The sequence below is a fragment of the Oryzias latipes genome, chromosome 3 (assembly GCF_002234675.1).
Source record: "Oryzias latipes chromosome 3, ASM223467v1".
Taxonomy (NCBI): domain Eukaryota; kingdom Metazoa; phylum Chordata; class Actinopteri; order Beloniformes; family Adrianichthyidae; genus Oryzias; species Oryzias latipes.
Window position 1 is genome coordinate 19,279,346 of NC_019861.2, and position 22,365 is coordinate 19,301,710.

The 22,365-nt window shown below is 37.8% G+C and overlaps 1 protein-coding gene across 1 annotated transcript; it reads right to left on the bottom strand.

The window, feature by feature from the left end:
- Positions 1 to 16,211: 16,211 nt before the first annotated feature.
- On the bottom strand, positions 16,212 to 17,850 carry cgrp1 (calcitonin gene-related peptide 1). Its single transcript, NM_001104924.1, has 3 exons — positions 17,758 to 17,850; positions 17,468 to 17,599; positions 16,212 to 16,423 (listed from the first exon to the last, which is right to left on the bottom strand). The coding sequence occupies exons 1-3, from the start codon at positions 17,841 to 17,843 to the stop codon at positions 16,261 to 16,263; spliced, it is 381 nt and encodes a 126-aa protein (NP_001098394.1). The 5' UTR covers positions 17,844 to 17,850; the 3' UTR covers positions 16,212 to 16,260.
- Positions 17,851 to 22,365: the final 4,515 nt, after the last annotated feature.

A 22,365-nucleotide genomic window follows, 5' to 3' on the forward strand; every position in this document is an offset into this window, starting at 1 on the left:
TGCAGGGTTTGACTTTTCCACAGCTCTCTTGCATTTACAGAATCAGCTTCACTGTGCCGAGAAGGAAAAGTGAAAGTTTAATGAATTGGACTTGACTGTCAGGATAATAAAGACTTTGAAACAACCAGGATGCCAGTTCAACAAGCAAGCCTTGTGCAGCACCAGTGTACTGACATCAAACCAATTAAGACTGACGATAAATATTAACAGGAGTGGGTATTAACAGAACATGACTGGAAAGCCAAGCTGTAAACAAGTGTGGGACGGCAGATCATTAAAACTCTGCCACACAGTGCTGCACAGCAATGGGGGGAAAGCAATTTTAACGCCGGAACGGATGTTTCCTCGAAGCTGAATGAAGCACTTTGTGCTATGCAGTAATAAGAACAGAAAAAAGATCAATACTGTGATTCACATTCACCATTTAAGCCAGGGTTCAAATTGCATATCAGGTAAGCATTTATTGGAACTATGTACATGGCTAACATTGAGGAGAAACTTACAAACGGAAGACAGATGATGAGACAAAAGTCCCATATTTTTATTTTTAGCATTTCAGTTTAAACCCTCCTAACTGCTCAGCCAGCCTCTTTCAATCATTCACATCATTTCCATACTTCTTGGAGCATCAAATAGCCCCAAAAACCCCATCAGGGAAGAAATGTTTTATTCCAGGTTAAAAGGGATTTTCTTCAACTTGTTTTGATTTCTGTCAAACCTTTAGGAAAGACCCGTAAGCACCAAACTAACGCTGTGCCCCACAACCTGCAGCTCCCAAAAGTGCCCTGCAGTTATCAGGCCATCAACAGTATTTTGTCTTTTGGTAAATTATTTCTAAAATTATTACCAGTTAGAGGCTTTTTTAAATGGCTCATTTTTTTCATCAGCTCCTGATTCACCATGATTTGAAGAAAAATAAACTCAGAAATGTAATTTCAATCTTAAATCTTCTTCAAATATGTCCTTCATCATGAGACAAATGCTTCAAAAACATGTTAAAACCACCATTTTTGTTGGAGTGGGTCTTTAAGGGTATTCAATTAGTTTTAAGACAATTTGCCTCTGTTCTCTGTCCTTTATCTGGGTCCCCCACATCAACATTTCTCAACAGAAGGATCTGACAGACATGGGCCCAGCCAGAAAAGGACCATGGTGGCAGACCCTCATTTGCCTCTGCAGTCCACTGTCACACCAAGACCAGGACTCAGCAGCTTTAACATTTGTGTCCCTGTGCTATTTCTTGTCCTTTTGCTGAAAGTAGGATCCCTCCAAGCCTTCTGTTTTTTCGGAAGAGATCCAGGGGGATTGGTACCTCATCCTGTCTGTTCCAATGTCTGTGAGATGCCCATGATCCTGTCTTTTCTAAGGTGGCCTACAAGCATCTTACACCCTGTTTGTTTCAAGAACGCATTTTCAAAGGAACTCTATGAGCAGGACTGTTTTTAGTTTTGATTTGTTTCTGTTGTGCTCAGAACTTCTTTCGGACTTACTGCCTTTTGTTAGCATCTGGTTTCTACTCCTTTGAGGAAAAGCACTGTGAGGATCTGAAGAGCTTCAACCCAAATGTAAACTTGATGCGCAGACTTGAGTTACCCACAAGTCACACAAATAGACGAGAAAGGACATGAGACACTTGAGACTTTACTGACTTGGGAATAATTTAAATTTGTAAAAAATTAAAATGATAGGTCAAAAAGCTGCGGACTGAGGGTGTTTAAGCACAAACCACTGGAGTAACTCACCTAATAACCAAAAGTATCTAAAAATACCAAACAAATGTTTATTAATTGTTTTCAAAGTTTTATTTTTTTAACCTTTTTATTTTTTTACTCCCCACAAAGAGAAGCATCAAACTATACATTTTTGAATTTGATCCGATTAAATTGCTTACTTCAATTGCTTAAAATGTTTTTCAGTCGGGTCACAAATGCGTGTCATTCTGTCTCTTCATAGAGATCACAATTGGGTCCTGAGTTTTGTTTTTACGCCGTTCTGAAGAAAGATTTATTGGCTCCATTAGCCGCCAAAGAGTTCTAGAGCAACTATAACAGACTCCCATTCTCAAGCACAGTTAGGCCCAGTCCCTTCTGTCATAGAAAGACTCAACATACCACACTTCAGGAGCTGGTGACTGTCATAGTCGCTAATAAATAGGCAAGATTAACGCATACATTTTAATATTGCTGCTGCTTAACAGGCTGACAGTGTTGAATTATCTATAGGACTCAGTGATTCAAAAAAAAAGACCATCAAACCCAAACTTGAGAGTAGTTTCTTGTAATTGAATAATACATTACATGTGGCAATTATTTCCCTTAGAAGCAGACTGAGAAATCAATAACCAAGGGATCAAATCAAGGACTGTGAAGCTCTTGTTTCTATTCCCCTAGTGACCAATTACATCACCACAGTTTAAACACCTGCAGAGTCACAGCTCTCTGTGACACTTTTTGTGTACCCGCACACTCACTTCCTGTCATGTTGACCGCCACAAATTGTTAGACAGCTACTGAAAAAAAAAAAGAGGTCAAGAAAGTCTTGACCTTTACTAACTCCACATTTGTGCACTAAATAAAATGTGTACATTGTTCATCGTATGCAGAGGATTTTTTTGTCGCTATTGTGTTTAAAACATAAATACATAACATAAATGTGAGGTGATAGAGGTGTAACGCATCCTTGTTGAGATAATACACACTCTTGCACAGACTGACCTGCAGTTATAAATTATGCACTAGTTTTTAGCTCCAGGCACTATGTTCCCATGACATATGAGGTGCTGATTAAGAGGGAATGAAATGGCTCTGTTTTAATCAACATATCCCATTACACAAAGGTAGAGCCCGGCGCTAAATCACATGGAGCACAAGGTGACAATAAACCTCTGACAAACTCAAAGTCTGTTTGTGTTGGAGAACACAATTTGCTTTTATCTGAAATATTCACAGCTCCTAAAAAGGCTGATATCAGGTCTCATTAAATGTTGATGCTCGTGGTGAGTAAAGAGAATACTGGCTACATCAAAGGCCTTGTTATGTCCAGTGAATACCAAGTAATCCTTATTCTCTCTTTGGGAGTGCTGAAAGTCTGTTAGAACAGCAGTGTCTTGGACAGCCCTGGACTTCTTCTCATAAAAAAAAAAAAAAAAAGCATTTGTACATCACAAAAAAAAATATATATATATATATAATGTGGGGGGTCAGTCTAGAAGAGGTGTGGGTAATATCTTTCTGTAATTATTTGCTCCAGCAGGTGAAGCCTTGTGTTTTATCTCCCCTTTTGTGGTGCTCGGCTCTCTGATATGTTTCCTCTCATCTGAGAATGGATCATCAAAACTCAAACAGTCAATAAAGCACAACACACACAGGCTCATGCCAGCAATAATAGCCTGGAGTCAAAGGATGCATCTACCACAGATGATTGATTATTAGTCCCATTTGTGTCACTTTGTGTTTTTAAGAAAAAAAGTGGTGGTGCCTGGCTAATAGAAATCAAAGCTTTTCTTGTTGAATTTTCCACTACTAAAGTTAGTGAACTTCTGCAGTTACACAATGGAGACTATCGATATATTGTGAAAAAAACACCCAAAAAAGTTATTCAAAACAATCATAACAGGAGTTTGAATGCAGAATGGTAAATGCTACAGTGGGCATTCATAAACCTGAGGAGTAATAAAGAAGAAGAAGAAAAAAAGAACAAGAGAGTTCATGAAATAAAAATGGTGGGTAGAAGTGCAGATCCCCCATTACTCTGAAGATGGAGCGTGCGGCGCCGGAGCAAGTTTTACAGAAGGTTAAAACATCCACAGGCTACTAGAATGAAGACATGCACAACCAAAGAACTTAACATCAAAAGGAGCTATGTTTTCAGCTATTCTCTGTGGTGGGCTTGCTTTACATATTTCATGACAGTGGATTTCATATCCATGCGCACCTTTCTATTGATATGGGTAAAGCCTTTATTCTGTGTTTCAATTAAAGTTAATCCTTTCTAGATTTTTTTTCTTATTTTCAATACATGTATATTTTATTAAAAGTACAATTTCAGTTGCACTTTACTTTGCCAGGGAGCCCTGCTAACAAGTGGAAACAGTCACAGTTCCAGGCTTTTTCTTCTTCTTCCACATAAAGTGCAGAGAAAGATGGTTTGTTTTTCTGAACATAAAAGCCTGCAGATGACCTATGGTTGTAGGCAGACCTTTGAAGAAACAGAGGACAATCAAAAGGACAAATGTGACGGGCCTCCTGTCTGAGGTACAAGATGAATGTGAAACGGCGCGTGGATTCTGTGATGTCTTTGACCTGATAGTTCAAAGCGGGCCCTGGACTCTGGACCCCTGTTCAGCATGGGAGCACCTCAGACAAAGGCTTTGTTCATAATAAAGTAAATCCAGTATATTGTTCCTTTGAGCTGAGCACCACCGTTCCAACCTCGTGGGCACCTGAGAAATGTGTGCACCATGCAGACTGATTGAAAAATTAATCTTAAAAATATGTTGATTTTAAACATTTCTGTTCTTCTTCTCATTTACAAATGTGTGTTTTTATTCTGTAATCTTAGTGGGTACAGCAATTGACTTAAGCCTCAAACGTGGGTTCCTGATGCTTTGAAGGGACATGTTTTGTGATGTCACTGCACAGTGTGGAGCCACAGGACAGCGTCTCTCCTCGCCATGCTCTTTGGTTGCAGGAGGCACAGGGAGGTGTTACAGCCTACAGCCACACTTGACCGCAGTGAAGCGGCGAGAGCTGCATGGCTGCTGCAGTGCCTCCAATCCTTTTGAGAAGATACAAGAGTGAAGAAGTCTTTGAAGTTAAAAGTGTGGCTGCAAGACAATGTGTGTGAGCATCTCATCTGCAGTGTAAAGGGCAGGGCAGTCGTGTAAAGTGTGATGATGTCCCAAGTGTGAAAACACAGGAGCACCTTCGCTAGATCAGCGTCTGAGGCTTCAGCTGCCTTGACTACAAGAATAACACCTACAGCTGGGGGAGCTTCCAAATATTTTAACTGCTCGGTACTCCTGAACTAGGAGAAGCTTAACTGCAGACTTCAAAGAAAAGTTGGTGTCTAATGATTGGCTATTACAATATTTATCTATGTGTTCTGCTCCATTATAATACACAAGAAAAAGATGCAGTTCCTTCATCAGATAAAACCAGCATGGGTGTCAGGAAATCATCCTACACAAAGTATTTCATGTTTGTTTAGAAGACAAGATTATCAGGTCTCTTCAGACACTCCTTTTTTATTTTTGTAACCATGAGTTTAAATAATAAAAAAAGGATTACCTTGTCAATGAAAACAGCAAAATAATCAAACCAATGAACACTGTTAAAAACAATTACAATTCTTCACATGATTATTGGGAATTAATATAAATGTATATAGGGAATAATTTTAGAGAAAAAAAGCGAACCCTTTCTTTTTTCCTTTTTACAGCCTTCATCTACCTAAAGTTAAAATTGTAACCTGTTAGACCATAATGTTTAAATCATTTGTTACATTTTAAAGCCTTGTTTCCCCTCACAAAACTATTTAAAAATAGATAAGAAAATATATTATTGTTATATTTTATGTGTAAACTGATAACATTAGTATGAGGCTTTGCTGCCATCTAGAGTCTCCAATTACACATTGCAGTTTTAACAGACAGCCTCTCAAAAACCTGATAAAAAATATTTCTGAATGCAGCAAAGTCATTATATGGACAGTACAGACCAAAGGTTTGGACACACCTTCTCATTGAAATGAATGGGAAGAAATGGAAGAAATGGGAAGGTGTGTCCAAACTTTTGGTCTGTTTATATATATATATATATATATATATATATATATATATATATATATATATATATATATATATATATATATATATATATATATATATAACAGAGGGAAAAAAGCTTTAGTAGGAAAACAATCGTAAATATTTTTTTCTCTGTAATAAAAATGTCCACACTTTTCTATGTCATTGTTAAAAAACACATGATTATTTTTTTTCTTTTGAGTTTCATATAAAGCATCAAATTAATGTTAGAATCTTGAAAGAAATTCAGATCAAATACAAAAGCTTCATCACAGCTTATATGCAGGAAGCCAAATGAATCCGTCAAATTGCACCAAATTAAACCCAACAGACTTTGGTCCAGTGTTCACTGAAGTGCAGTATGAATATAATATGAAAGCGTTGTATAATTTAAAATGCTCTTCAATCTTTGTAACGTGGTTTTGAGTTTGAAATACCTCTTGGTGTTTTTGGTGAACCTTATAAGCTTATTATCACTGACAGCCTCACAGACAGGACTTATGTCTGCACAACACATCATTGATGTAGATCAATGAAGGTTCCTCCAATGAAGCAGCTAAAGTATAGAAAAACGTTGAATAAACCTGGTTTTATAGAAACTCTGACGCTAAGTTTTTTGATCAGTATTTCATTATATTGCTCTTGAAAGCCTCTCCTCTTGGGAGGGACTTGGCTTTAAAAGTTGTTCTAAAAAAACATTTCACTGTTCATCCAAGTAGCTTTTTTTCTTACTATTTTTATTCTAGGGAATAAACAGATGTGTTATTTATATCCTTGACATGGAAAAAAGCTGTCCCCTATAGATTAGATCAGTACTTTCACTATTTAAAAAATAGCTTGAACTAAACCAGCAGCTCATATTTTCTTGCAGATTTCTGTTACTAATTGGACAACCGTTCCTTTGATTAAATCCGCTGATTATCCTAAACAAATTCTGCCACTTGATGGAGCTATATTGCAAGAACTACTATGGATTCTTTTTTCCCCCATTGTTTTCAATTAACATCATGATGTTAGATGCAATAACCCTGACAATATTTTGGTTTATTAATGAAAAACACATTGTTTTAAAATTAGTAACTGCTCTAAAATTGTTAGTATATCATATAAAATATTAGCAAAAGACAAGAAGGAGATGCATGTTAGGATTAAAATTTTCAAAGACTTTTTTTGATACTTTGCCTTAGCTAAACTGTATACAGTAAAATTTAAAGTTGTTGCCCCTCCACAGGAGGGATCCAAAAGGGTGTACAGTGATCTGCAAAGGCCTCATGGGACCCAGGGTGCTTGAATACTTGGACTGATGTAAAGAGGTCATTCTACAAAGTCCATCAGAAGTCAATAAGACTAGTAAAGATAATCAAAACACTTCTCTCTTTACTGTTGGTTCATGCAATTTAACTATTGAAGTCATTCTTTTACGCGGAAGACAAACACTTTTACAAATCTTGAGAAAATTGTTCGACTTAGTAGAAAGGTTTCACTAACCTTAGGTTCAGTTGTTTAAGCTTTATTAAATTCCTAAATGTTAATTTCTTTTATTTTTCTCAATTCAATTTTCAATTCTGTTTTATTTATATAGAGCCATATAATAAAACAGTTGTCTCAACGGGCTTCACTGATTGTACAAAACTTAAAATCATTTATAAAATACAAAAGTCCAATCAAGTCAACTTTATTTATAAAGCGCTTTTAAAACAGCAGAGGCTGACCAAAGTGCTTAGCAACACAGGATAAAAAACAGAACGACAATCTAAAACAAACAGCATAAAATCAATAAAACAAATCAAAATGAAATCAATAAAAACCAATAAAAACATCAACTCACACTGAGTTAAAAGCCAGGGAGAAAAAGTGAGTTTTTAACTTGGATTTAAAACCGTTCAGTGAACAGGCCCAGGAGCAGCTGGTCAGCTGATCTAAGCGAGCGGGAAGGGGAATGCAGCTGTAGCAGCTCAGAGAGGTAGGGCGGAGCCAGACCATTTAAAGATTTAAAAACAAATAAAAGAATTTTAAAACGAACTCTAAAATGGACAGGCAGCCAGTGTAGAGAAGCCAGAACTGGTGTAATATGCTCTCTCTTCCACGTTCCAGTTAACAAGCGTGCAGCAGCGTTCTGCACCAGCTGGAGACGGGACAAGGATGAGTGGGGTACACCAAAGTAAAGAGAGTTACAGTAATAAAGCCAAGTTGTAACAAAAGCATGGATTACTGTCTCAAAGTGTTTTCTTGATAAGAACAATTTGACTTTAGCCAGCTGCCTTAACTAAAAGAAACTGGATCTCACCACTGAACCGATCTGCTTGTCCAAATTAAAACCATTGTCCATCTTCACTCCTAAGTGTGTGACAGTGGATTTAACCGATTGAGTGAGAGAGCCCAGAGCTATAGGGTGTGACCCACTGTTGCCACTGGGACCGAAGACAATCACCTCTGTCTTTTCCTCATTGAAGTGGAGAAAGTTAAGAGCCATCCAGGTTTTTAATTCCTCCAAGCGCTCAATTAAGGGGCTGATGGAGTAGGCATCCTTGTTGGTTATTTGCACCTATATCTGGGTATCATCCGCATAGCAATGAAAAGCACAGTTGTGCTTTATGGAACCCAGGGGGAATAGGTAAAGGGAGAAGAGCAGAGGCCCAAGGACTAAACCTTGCGGGACCCCGTACAGTAGAGGAGCAGGGGAAGACTGAACATTATTGAGGTTTACACAAAAGTTTCTATCTTTTAAATATGACCTAAACCACTGCAGAGCAGTGCCACGGATACCTACCAGTTGCTGTAATCGGGAGATCAAGATGTTGTGATTTAGTGTGTCGAAGGCAGCCGTAAGATCCAGTAGCACACATGAAGGACGGACAGGTGATGTCCCAGAACTCTTAGAGAAGAATTAGCTTATCTAACTCCACAACTACATGTTTCAATGGTGTAGCAGATGGGCTTCATCCAAATAGAACTGGGGGATGGCTGGGGGCACGAGGCAATCCAGAGGCGAGGTCCACAATCAAGGACAGGAGCACAGACAAGCCAACTGGATGGAAGTCCCACCCGCTCCTGGAGTGACTGGTGTCACACTTGCATGTACTATGGCACATACAGCGAATGGTAATAATGATGACAATTATAGAAAATCTACATTTTTAGCACATCAATATTAATACAATATACAGGTAGTTTAATCTAAGCAGGGGATTTATGAAACCATCTTCGAATCTGTTTAGATCCATGGAGAAGTATGTATGATAGGTGTAATAAAAATTATATTTTTCCCCCCAAACTTCCTTAAAGTAGGCAAGTTATGGGGAGCAATGAGTTAAAAATTCTGAGATTACTAGCTAGCCTTGCAATAAGCCTGTCCAAAGAGGAATGTTTTAAGCCTAACTTTAAATGCAGAAACTGTGTCTGCGTCTCTTACATGAGCTGGGAGCTTATTCGACAAAACAGGGGCTTGGTGGCTAAAGGCACAACCTCCAACTGTACTTTTACAAATTCTGGGAACCACAAGCAGTCCTGCATTTTGTGAGGGAAGTGTTCTGCTTGGTTAGTAAGGCACTATGAGATCTTTAATATAGGATGGGGTCATACCATTTAAGGACTTTTAGGTTAGCAGGAGAATTTTGAACTAAATTCTAGATTCAACCTTGAGCCAGTGAAGTGAAGCTCACAGGATTTAAAAAAGTATTAATAGATAAATACGTATCTTCTGTAGGTTAAAGTAATACAATTATCAATTTCTTTTATGTAAACAAATTATTGACAACATGAGTTTGTTCACTTTATCATAGACTTGGAAGGCATTTTTTTTGTAATTATACTGTATTATCTTTTCAAGAAAATAACACAACACAAACAAGTGCAGAACAGCAGATATCTAACTAGTTAAAGCTGCACACAAAAAAACATATTGGGATATTTGCTTAAAGCAGTTACTAAATACTTTGGAATACAAAATGTGAGCCTCCTTTACAAAGTATATCAGCTATTTCTCAAGGAAGGTGATCCAGATAAGGCTGCCACATCTTGTAGAAAATGTTGGCAACCTTTTAACAGGCCACTGAGACGTTCCATTGGAAAAACATGGGAAAAGTCTCTCTATACCATGTTTAACGGCTGGAGGTTGCACGTGTATCCATTGAACTAGCCAGTTGTAAACGTTTTTGGAGCAACCTCATCTGTCCAGGTAACACAGGCAACCTCCCTGACTGGCCTAAAAGAAACAAAATAGGGTCCAGAGCTAAAGATCTTTGAAAAATTAAACGGAGCTCCGCTAGCAACATTTTGCCAAATCAGGAGATCAACTGACACTGCCATACACACTGATAGTAAGTTAAAGAAGATATTTCTAATCAGAAAATATTATGTTAAACGTATTAATTGTCAGACCCGTAGTGAAGAAGCTGTGAACTCGTCATAAATATTGTTTGTTTATTTTGAAATACCCCATTTTAGTTTGAACTTAGTACCCAGCTTTCTGTCCCTGCACGATCTGCTCTATGTTGAATTAATGTGCCATGTTCAGACGTTTGGCAAAAGTAAACAGTGGCTCCTTGACTAATATAGAGCATTTTTCTAAACTATGAACCATATTTAAGCTCGTTAAATCAATGGATGTCCACTACTTATACCAGAACTCTCAGATTCAAGTTGCTTTACTGTTACTTTGTCTCTTCAGTTCTCCATAGGCTCAAGCACCCCTATGACCCTATGAGTGCACATGACTGGTGGGGTACACCCTGGACAGGTCACCAGATTGCCACAGGGCCACATAATCACTCACTTTCACACCAATTATTCTATTAAGGATGTTTTTGAACTGTTGGGGGAAGCCGGAGTGCCTGGAGAAAACATGCATGTACAAGAGAACACACAGACTTTACAACAGAAAGGACCTTCCTGGGATTCAAACCAACTCTGTTTGGCAAGAGTGCTAGTTACTACACCACCATGCAGCCCCAACTCATGACTAAATAAAGAACTTGCATTTTTTTGTTTGTCTGTGTCGTTGTTGTAATCTAAAGGTGGTAGTACAAACAATAAAATCATTCTTTTGGCTGGATGTCAAAAAAATGTGGTTTTGTTAAGAGTCTAAAACCACTTAAAAATCATGACAAACAAAGGAAGAAAACAGCTCTTCCTGAGGAGCTTTAAATAACTCAAAAGGCAGGGGGTGCCTGTTGGGTCTAGGTCCTTTATGACATCATTCTCTTTTAAACCTGTGCTGATGAGCTTAAAACTATCCTATACCATGCAACAGAGCAGAGCAGCACTGCAGCTTCACCAATGTATGCAAATTCCTTATTAGCGTAACACAACAGCAAACTAGATTAATAAACACTTCAACTACTAAATTTTTTAAAAACATTCAAAATTCGATAAAAAGAGAAACATGAAGCTACCAAAATGGACTTAGCCCACTGTACTTGGAGAGCTAAAAAAAAATTAAGTCTAAAAAGCCACCGAAAGGCCTTTAATGTCATTGAATGGTCATAACAAAGTGAGTTTGAAGAACTGAATTCTAACCAAACCTTCTTAGGGGGCCTTCTCTGTCAGGATAATGCTGCCATTCAAAGTGATGGATGCCAAACATTAAATGCTTAAATATCTTCCATAGAGTTATGTAACCAACAACAAACTGATACGCACAAAAGTTTGTGTGACAACAGATACACAGTGTAGCTCACTCCCACTTTGTCATCCAGATGGTGAGGAGACATCAATGGCAGATGCTCGCCCCCAGACACTCCAGAGACTTGATATCTCAACAGCTCTAACCAACCCGAACACAAGCCCCATGTCCCTTGCTAGCCTTGTTTAGTTTACACATGGTTACTCACATCCAAGAAACCCTCCAATCCTCTGCTTTAGACATGTATTGTCAGGGGGAAATTACATAGAAGTGGAACAGTTTATGTTCAATGATCCCACCTTCATGAACAAACTTCACCCAAAACAGTTTTTGCCTGCCTTCTCCAACAATACTTTTTATTATAGCAATAAAATATCAGTGGGTAGAGGTACACAATTTCACCTTCCTAAATGACTCAAATCAGTTGAAAAAGTCCAGATTGACTGTTCTACCTACAGTCAGTGTGTTTAACTGAGGCTGTGACTATGGCCCTTTACTCTGTCTTCATCCAACCAGGTCAGAAAAAGTTTGGATTATCACTTTCAGTCATGTCAGTGAGTTTAAAACGTTTAGAAAAGAACTTTCTATTGAAAAACTGATAAAGATTTTGTATTTTGCCATGATGGATTAAACTGATTTGTTTTGATAAGGTAGTTTTTCTTATAAAAAATCAGTATGATCTGTTCTTTTATCTCCAGTGGCAAGTAATTAGCTGAGTAATGGCAAGTCCTGCCCTTCACAAAGAATTGGGGATTCAGAGTCCAAAGACTTTGCACTCCTTCCCTCTTAGCAAGGTGACACTCCAATGGCTACCTTCTGTGTACATCCTGTGTACATCCTTTTGGCAAATCCCTTGCTCAGGTCCCTTGCTCAGGTTCCCATCCTGTGGATGTTGGGCCAACAAGATGATGATACCTTGGAGATTTCTTGGACTGGAGCTGATTGGGACCTTTGGAAACTACAACCCCAGCCCTGGCTCTAATGGGGCACTGTAGATGTCAATCAATTTAACTTTTTTTGTCATGAAAATCTTGTGAACCATTCTCAATTTGAATTTGTCTCTTATTACCTGATTGTCATGTAAAGGTATGTTTACAACGCCCTTGGCAACACATGTTCAAGCAGACACTTTTAATGAAAAGTCCATGTAAATACATCTAAATGTACATTTCTGGCTTCTGTGTTCAAAACGCTCATCCTCATTCGTAGTTAAGCAAGTTTCTACAACCTTTTTCGGGCTCTAAATACAAAACATGCATCCATTGAACGCAGATTGATAGTTAAACCGGGTCGAACTTTGACCGATCAGGGATTAATTTTGGCTCAGAAGTGCCAACCGTTTGTAAATTGATCATGGAGGAGAAAGAGAAAAAACCTATCTAGGTTCTATAAGGCCTCTACCCTAGACAGTACAGTATCACTCAACCTCTTAAACCCCTCCAGGTCAGCCTATATGTTAATGTGTGCTTTTGTTGTTAGTATACAAAGTTAAGGAACTTAGTCTCCCAAAGGAGATGCTAGAATATGACAAATATGTGTTCAACCATGTCAATTAGGGAAAACTGCCAGCCTTGAAACTTAGGGTCTGTTACACAAGAGCTCAAGAGAAGTACACTCAAGGGGGCTGTTAGGCCTGCTGCAGAAAGCTTCTAGGAATAGCTGTCCTTATGAGAATTATCTTCATACAGCCGTTGCTACAATAGAATAATTATAATGGTCAAGAATGAAAACAAAAGTTTTATCTAATTCAATAATCACAAAAAGTCTATAAAAACAGAAAGTGTGAGAACAGGAGATGATGACCATCTTGCCTTTTCTCCGTGGTTGAGAAGGGTTTGAGACTAAAATAAAGCAGGCTGAGGGGTAAGTCCTTAAGTATATTAAAAATAGAGGAACATTAAACATGATTATCATATTGATACTGTATTATGAGGCAAGAATTACGCATTTGGCAATGAGATGTATGACAAACTACATGTATGTGGTACAATTTATTATTCAGCACTGCAATACATTTAGTTTTCTTTGGCATGGAGATTTCAAAATAAAAGCTTTATGCAAATTGTAGGGGGAAAAATAGAGATGCTTACAGCTGGGTAAAAGAAATAAAAGTAGGGCTGAAGAAGGGCTTTTCCAAGGGCCGAGGGCTAACAAACGACCCAACTAACAAACGAAACAGCATGGATTCACTGGTTTGCTATACTTACAGTGCAGTCTGCAGACGTAAAGATATTGGTGGTCCATCCAAAAGACGAGTGGAACATCAAACACTGACATGGAGCTACAGAACTATAACCACATGGTATGTCTGAGATAAAATAAAATAAAAATGTTAAAAATATTTTGAGTGTGTGTTACCGGTCTTCAATGCAAGATACAAAACTTCAGACTCTCTGGCTTACCACTTTACACTGGGGTTCACCATCTTCTCTTTTGTGTCCAAAATCGTTTTAACAGTTGTCCGTATCACATGTCTGTCCATTAAAAAGGCAGCAGTGGTACCACTTCTCCAGCCAGAATTTTTCTGTCATCACCCAGAATTTTTTCTGTCACTAGAATGGCTACCTTTTACCCCCTTTACCCCCTTTATCTATCCGTTTTTGTAGCCCACTATTTCCCTTTTGGGTACTCTGGCCACCAGAGCCTAATCTTGCCACTGACGGGAGAAGGCAGAGTACAACCTGGACAAGTCATCAGTCTGTTGCAGGGCCACACAATCACACACCCAAACACACACACTCACAGTCACACCTAGGGACATTTTAGAGTTATCAGTCAACATATGAAACATGTTTTTGGACTGTGGGAGGAAGTGCCCGGAGAAAGTTGCACATGCATGAGGAGAAAGGCACACACAGAAAGGTCCCAGGGGCTTTCTCGCTGTGAGGCAATGGCGTTGACCACTGCACCACCTTACAGCCAAGAGAATAGTAACTACATTTTTGCACTATGTAACGCATAAATCTATCTTCTGAACCCACTGAATCCATTTTGGGGTCACAGAGCTTCTGAGGCCACTCCATCAACTGTTGGCTGAAGGTGGGGTACACTCTGAGCCGGCCGCCAGTCTTTTGCAGAGCCTCATATTCACTAACTCACATACACACCTAGCAATTCAGAGTCATTAACTTATGGAGGATGTTTTTTTGACTACAGAAGGAAGAGTGTCCAGAGAAAGCTCACGCATCCACGGGGAGAAACATGCAAACTCCACCCAACCGGGGTTTGAACCATGGCCTTCTTGCCATGAGGGGAGAGCACTGACCACTCCACTGTGCAGTTTATATGCAATCCAGTGTCCATATAACCAAAAAAAAGAAGAAACCATTTAGTTTTCAAAACCTAAACAACTTGTTTGCTTTTGTGACAGCTAAATATGGCAGGAATGGAACCTTTAGATTCTTCTTAAGCTCTTGCTCTCAATGCTTTCTTGATGTAGGACAGGGACAATATAAACTCTTGTTGGCATGATGAGGGGTATGTCACCCCGGGACCTGAAAAATGAGTGCTCTTTTCAGAGTTTGGCTCCCATCCAGGAAAAAGAAGAACCAAAAGAAAAATTGACGCTACAGACAAAAATGTGTTTTAAGTCTGCATAAACATGTTTGGATTTTACTTCCATCGCATTTATCATGTTCACATTTAACAGCAGGCAAAAATCAGTTGCACACATTATAAACTAGTTTATGTTGTAATCGGTCCATGTTATAGATTCAAAACAGCAAGACCAGACAGTTTAATGTAGTGAAAATACAGTTTATTCCTGCTCCTAGATCACATTTAATATCACAATCATGAGCAAAGCCTCAGTTTTCATCTTAATGACAAGTTCAGCTATATATATTTATGACGAGAGACAGCCACAGTGATTAGATGTTGTGGTAGCACAGATTTACAGAAGAAGGCTTCCAGATTTACTCTCTGCACCGCAGCCTCGGGTCAAAGGGGAAATCTCTCACCATCTTTGCATCCGAGCTCTGAAAGCCCTGCAGGTGTTCAGTTGTCAAAAAGCAATTTCCACTGAAGAACGCAATTGAAAAAACATTTCTAAAGTTTAAGATAGTAAGTGGATGAAAATTCTTTGTCACTCCAGATGAGGAAGAGTTTCCTGAAAAAGCAAAAAGATGAGAAAAACAGAATTCATTACCTTTGTGTTATCCCTGGTCAATGCAACAAGAAGACAGAGACTACCTAATCAACAAATGCCTCGTATATGGTGAGAAACTAACTCTTGTGTTTTCTGTTTTACTAAAATTTCTCTCAAAATTTTGATTTAATGCCAAATGCATGCGCAAATGCCATCTTATATTTAATTTCTTAGAATAAAAATGTTCCTGTAACGTTTTTTTGATGATTTTGAGCTGTACACAGAACTTTTTGAGGACTTCACGCATCTGTCCTTGATATTAGCTGCTCTTTTACTCTGTTTTCTGCCCAGACTTTGTACCAGACCAACTGTAGAACTTTAATATAAAAAAAAATGTCAATAAAGTTAATTTTGGAGGATTTAAGTCAAGTAAAAGGGGCGGACCAAACAAATGATGTGGTAAACCTTTCAAATTTCAGTTTCGTTCTATGTAAGTAAGTGGATAATAAATGAATCTTCTAAAAAACAAATAATAAATTACCGGTATATGAAACCATCCTTGTTGCTTTTAACAATATGAAATATTTCAATTACAGCATATACATATTACATGTTTTTCTGTTTTGCTCAACCTAAATGTAGCATTTTTGTGTAATTTTTAAAAAGATTTAAAACATATTTGAAATAAAAGTCCAAAGCCCTCAACGGACTAATGAGTAATAACATACCATGTATCTGCCCTTCTCACACCACGCCATGCCGCTTCTTTCTGCCAAATGCTTGGGCTCCAACATTTGTGGGAACAAAGTTGCTGTGTCCCAACCCACCTGACCGACTCAAAAAGTCAGCCAAGCGGTGGGTCACACAGGTGGCTGTGTTGCATGCCCTCTTTTGTGTTGTTGCAGTACTTGTGAGAGTACAGAAAATGGGAGTAAATAAAGCACAGTTCCTGTGATAAAATTATATCAAGCACATCTGATTACAAGTAGAATTGCCTGAAACAAATATACTAAAGCTATAAAAGTTAACTGAGATGTGTTCAAGCAATTGTATTTAGATTTGGAATATACGTGCCTTTGGTTTAATTCTTTAATTCTAACATTTGTTATTAAAATATCTTAAAGTTAAAACTTGATGGAAACAGGAAGAAGGAAAATAACTGCCAATCTGACTTATCTTTCTAACTTTTTTATTATGTTGTACAGGTTTCTAAAGCTCAAATGTGAAAGTACAGTGAAAACATTTCGAGTATTGGTTAAAGCTGTTCACAGCAGGAACTACGGTACATGTATTCTTGTATCGGAGCAGAGCTGGATGAGTAATGAGGAAGCAGTGAGACATAGAGAGGGGACTGGTTAAAAGTGATAGTTTCCAATGTTTGACTTGCTGTAATTTTCAAATTGCTCAAATAGACTTCTCTTCTTTCCAGGCGTCCCTGCTCCCACATCAGTTCGAGGGTAGGTTTGCAGTTTGTGAATGTCCTGCGAAAGTCTGCCCAACACACACGTGCTTAGGCCAGTGCAGCGCTTTGACAGGGGTCTATCCAAGCTGTTGGAGATGGAGACAAACATGCAGAAAATGGGCTCGCGATGGGATAACATGCAGCTAGTTTCAGTTGTTGGCATGTTGGAGAATTGTCATGCATTTGCAGAAATGCCTCGTTTCTCTGTCACATGCTCAGCAACATAACAAGCTTTAGTGCTGTTTAACTCATGCAAACTCAAGTCAACTTTCATGCAGGCTCGTTGATCAAGTAAGACTAAATGAATGCTTTGATGGAGTGAAGAAATGAATAACTGCATGTCATGCATGCCAGGTTATGATTTTTTTATTAAATGCTCCTATACATCTTATTGGTTAATATACATTAAAGTCTTTGCTATTGAACTTTTGCACAAAAATGTAATCATTATATAAATCAGGGGGATATCAGATGAGAGTAAAGCCATACCTCTCCTCTTCAGCTTCTTCCTTAGCTGCTTCCTCTGAAGTCATCTCTATGTAGTCTTTAATTGCTCTGAACAATGTTTCAGCTTCATTGTTCAGTAGTGGGACTCCATCTGTAACAAACTCTTTGCTAGTTCTGAAAAAAACCTCAGTATTAGTGGATCGCTCTCCTTGGTAAAAAAGACAAAATATAAGGAGATTTGTGAAAAAATAAGAAGGTACACATTTTTGGGGATGCTATTTTCTAAAAGACAAATATCTACTTTATTTGACCTAAAGCGCTCAAGCTCTGACCTGGATGGAGCTGCCTCTGATATGTACATCTGACAAAGAAGCAGTGCGTTGGCAAGAAGAAGAGTCCAGAGTTTCAGCATGGTCATGATTCCCTGTAAAAAAAACATATATATAAATAAATATAAATATATTTAATAAAACATAACAAAAGTCCAATTCAAGCTCCTTTTTAAACACATATCACCGTAATGATCCCCACTTTATGCATGTATAAATTATTGTCTGTAAGCCACAGAGGTTGCACACACAATTAGAGCAGTTATTAGTTATGTCGTGATGCTGGGTGCTGTGTCAGCACTTATTCCAGTAGCTCTGTCCATTAGCAGGATTAACCAAAGTCCACTTTTGATTACAAAGTATTGTAAAGGCAGCTTTTTCTTTATTTAGAAAACTAAGTTACTGCACAACGTAACTCACAGCAAAGTATCCGACTGAATAATTCCTCCAAAATCAAATTATTGTAAAGACAAATCCAAAGAGACAATTCTTCATAAATACTCACTTTTAGAATAGTTGATTCTTTGAAGGTGACGATTAAAACTCACTGTATCTGCTGGGCTCTCTCACAGTACAAGGCTTTATATACAAGTTCCCTGAGGATCTGTGTCCACACTGAGAGAACACTGGATAGTAGTCTATTGGCCAGCTCCTGTGCTTTACCTCAAGCTACCAACCAATCACATGTCTTACGTGACTTACTGCAGGCCAATAAAAAATAAAATCACAAGGTAAGTGAGGCTTTAAAACAATGAAATGTCCTGACAGATCTTGAGAGGACATCACCACTGTACCTAAGACATCAGCCTAACATAGTAAAGTGCATTAAATGCATTCAAAGGTTTTATCATAAAAATGTCTGCAAATTTCTGTGAACATTTCAAAATTCAACTTTGTATCAGTGCCCCTCCATCAAATGATCAACACAAGTAATGCCATCACTAAATCCTGTGTACTGTGTAGGAGTGTTTCCTGGGAACAGAATCACAGGGAGCCCCCCCATCATAAATTAGAAGCTTCATCCATCTAGTCTCTCTGAGATAATTACTGTACTTGGTTTTTGTCCATCTTCTAATTTCCCTTATGCAACAGTGTAGGGTGATGTATTGCAAAGTTCCGCGCTTCTGAGTAAGTATTTTCGTTATGAAGAAACTAATTAAAGTAGATGAACCTTTTAGTGCTATTGAACCAACCTGTAGGCCGTCCACCAAATTACCCTCCAACAGCTCCAAACACCATCACAACTGGATCATGAAAGATTTAAGACCAAATGAGTGTAAGGGCTTTAAATATGTGTTGTCTTATCAATGTTTAATTGTAATGTTGAGACAGTCCCATCCCATTTTTTTCTAGTAGTACATGATCTGATTAGTAATGATTCCACATGAAGAGCCAAACTAAAAAAAATGTCTATTAAGTCTCAAAGTGACTTTTGTCCAAAAATGTATTTTTTTCCTGTTAAATTTTTAATTAGGGTTTTGTATAAGGGTGTATTTCCTAATGTTGAGTATGAACTGTATATTGGAAACCTAGAAGTTCATTCATGACAAAGGAGGTGTCATGGCTCTCGCAGAGCTGCTCAGCAATTACTGTTTCACCTCAATATTATTCAGTTTAGCTTCTATGTTTAATCAGGAGCAGACAAAAAAATGCTGTTTGAAAAAGCTTGTAGCAGTGACATAGATGCAAAAACCTAGAGGCCACAAAACCCCTGCTCTGCTCCATTCCGCTGCATCCATTTGCTGACAAAGAGACCCATGTACATCTTCGTTTCCTCGTGCGAGCTGGTATCTGGCTCTAAACTGTATGGCTAAACAGCTCTGATTTTGCTTAGATTTTTTTTATCCTTAAAAATTTATTGTACTTCAAATTAATCCATAATGCATTAGTTATGCCTTACGCTATACTAATAATTTGCATTTTGAGTTTAAAATAAATAATAATTTTGTTTTGTTGTAGATTGATTACTGTAAGTAATATATTACTTTTGTAATAAGTTTACAAAATAAGAACAGAGTAATAAAGTAACAATTGTTTATCGAAGCCAAAAACAATGATGTCAAACCTAGACTGAAAGTTACAGTAGAACCAATAAACATACTATAAACTGTAATGAATTAGTGTAAACGTCTGGAAGACAGCATCTTAGAAACAAAGCACAACATGAGTTTCAGGACAAATTTTAAGTGGCGTGTGCCACAGCTGCTTTCCATTAGTGGACTCATCAATCCTAACCAAACATTTAAACACCTGCTTGAAGGTTGCAGAGGGATTACAGGACCTCCTGATGTTCCTGCCACAGCCATTATGTTGTCAGAAAGTAAAGGCTCTTGACTGCATAAGTATTTACAGACGAGCCCTATAATGTCATTTTGCTCACGCTCTTGATAATTCTGGTCATCTGGGTGGTAAATAATTGACTGCAGAAACCAGCACGACTGAGCTGCTTAACATGGCCAGCAGAGGAAAACAGGAAGAACAATTTCCAAATGAGCCAGGGATTCACAAACCCGTCAGTTCCAACTTGGTTAAAAAATAATCTGTTAAATATGATGCAAATGCATGATCATTGCACCATTATGAAAATACAAAAGGCAAACTGTTTTTATTTATTTTTTCTTTCTCTTTTACAGATCTTGCTTATAGACTCGTATAGCCTTGCAAAGATAGGTTTTAAGCACCAGAGGACGACAAAGCCTGACATTTAGGTTCCAGTAAGTGTGAAAGTAAGTCTTAAGAGGCTTCTCCTTATATGTGACAGAGAGAAAGAAGCCTGTTCACTCTCACTCATCATGCTAGCTTGGCAGGAGCTGGCAGTTTTACCCTATTTTGGAATGGTAGAATGGAAAAATCTAGTCACGTACTTGTGATGCATCAGTCTATTGATTGTTCTGGGAAAAGAAGGCAACAGTATACATGGAATTAAAAAAAAATAAAACTCCAAATCAAATTGCAAAAAGTCTTACAATTACTTCAACTTAAAATATATGTTCAATTGTAATTCATATTTTAAAGAAAATTGTTGATCTTAATATTTTTTTCTCTGTTGTTTTAAATTATCAGATCATTGAGCAACAAGATAAATAAGTGATGCAATCTTTTGATAAAACTGAACAGATCCTGTTGATTCTTCCAAAAATTGGCTTGGGAGTTGGCAGTAAGTGGGAAAAAATTGGTTTGAAATGCCAAGAATAATAAAAAGGTTAAATTTATCAAGGATTTTGACTGATCAAGAGAGCAGGAGGCAATGGAGGCACCTTAAAAATAGAGTACAAATACAGTTTACCATTTTCCTGATCTTCAACTAAAGTTTAATTTCTCTTTTTTTGTAAAAAACAAACAAAACTAATACATCTTCAAAAGAATGTGTTCACACATAACATTTCTCCAATCCCAATTCTGATTCTGTGTTTCCAGTCTTAAACAATGCTTAAGGCATCCACGGTATAGTGATGTTACGCTTAGCATACGGCAAAATATAGCAATAAAGAAGTGAGTTTGAACCTTTGTGGTATTTGACATCCATACTGGTTTCCATACTGTCCCAGAAAGCCTCCATACAGCCCTCACATACATTCTGACTTTTAAGCCTGAAAAAGGCATACACAGCTGTTCAAGTTTGGAATGTTGCACACGCCTTCACCCTTAACCTTTTTAAGTAGAGCATGACCTAGACTTATATGTGTTAAGGTGAAAGAACCTGCAACATATTACCGGGTCAAAGTTTACTTGCTTTAAACACCCAAACAGGACCTGACCAAGACGATCCATGACTTCAACTGTAATGCAAGCATACATGAAATGTCTGTGTGTTATTTGTCATAAACATGTTTCATGCTTCGATCTTTCCAAGAAAATTGCAGTTCTGATTGTTTTCGCTCTGTAACTTATGCACTAAATTTTCTGAGGTACAGATTTGGTGTTTTGACATCTGCAAATGCCATTTTTGACAGGTTGACCTAATCTCTAGAGGTCTTGATACTATTCTGAGGCATGCTTTTGTCAAAACACCACAGGTTGATATACAAACTTCTTTTTGCACTTGGAATGCATGCATTTCTGACCACTTTTAACAGATTTGGGTGAACTTTTAGGCTTCGCCCACCGTTCAACTTGAGTTTAGCTTTATTTGGAAATTCGCACAATAAGGCAACCATACAAATGTGGAAACAAATGATCAAAAAACCACTTAACTGTAAGGAAGATTTTATCATATAACTTTTATCTAACGTGTCTTGTTTAATGATGTTCCCGCTTTAGCTGCAAAAATAATGCATACCAAGCTTAACACACAATGATTGTACAACACATACACATATGCATACATATAAACAGTTTATGAACACATAGTTGAAAAGTTAAGTTATCTAAAGATAATGTTTCAAGTGTACATAACTGCTGTGATGCTGCATGCTAGAAAAAGTGCATGCACGTTTGCCAGAAATTTCAATGCAACTCTACAGACTTCTTAACTAATTCATGTTTGCTGTCCACATTTCTGTAAAATAAATTCTTGAAATGTCAAAAGCCTTTTGACCAAAGATCCGTTTTGTTAGAATAGGGCAGATGCAGCAGCCAGTTTACTGACCCTGAATTTAGCATTTGTCTCTT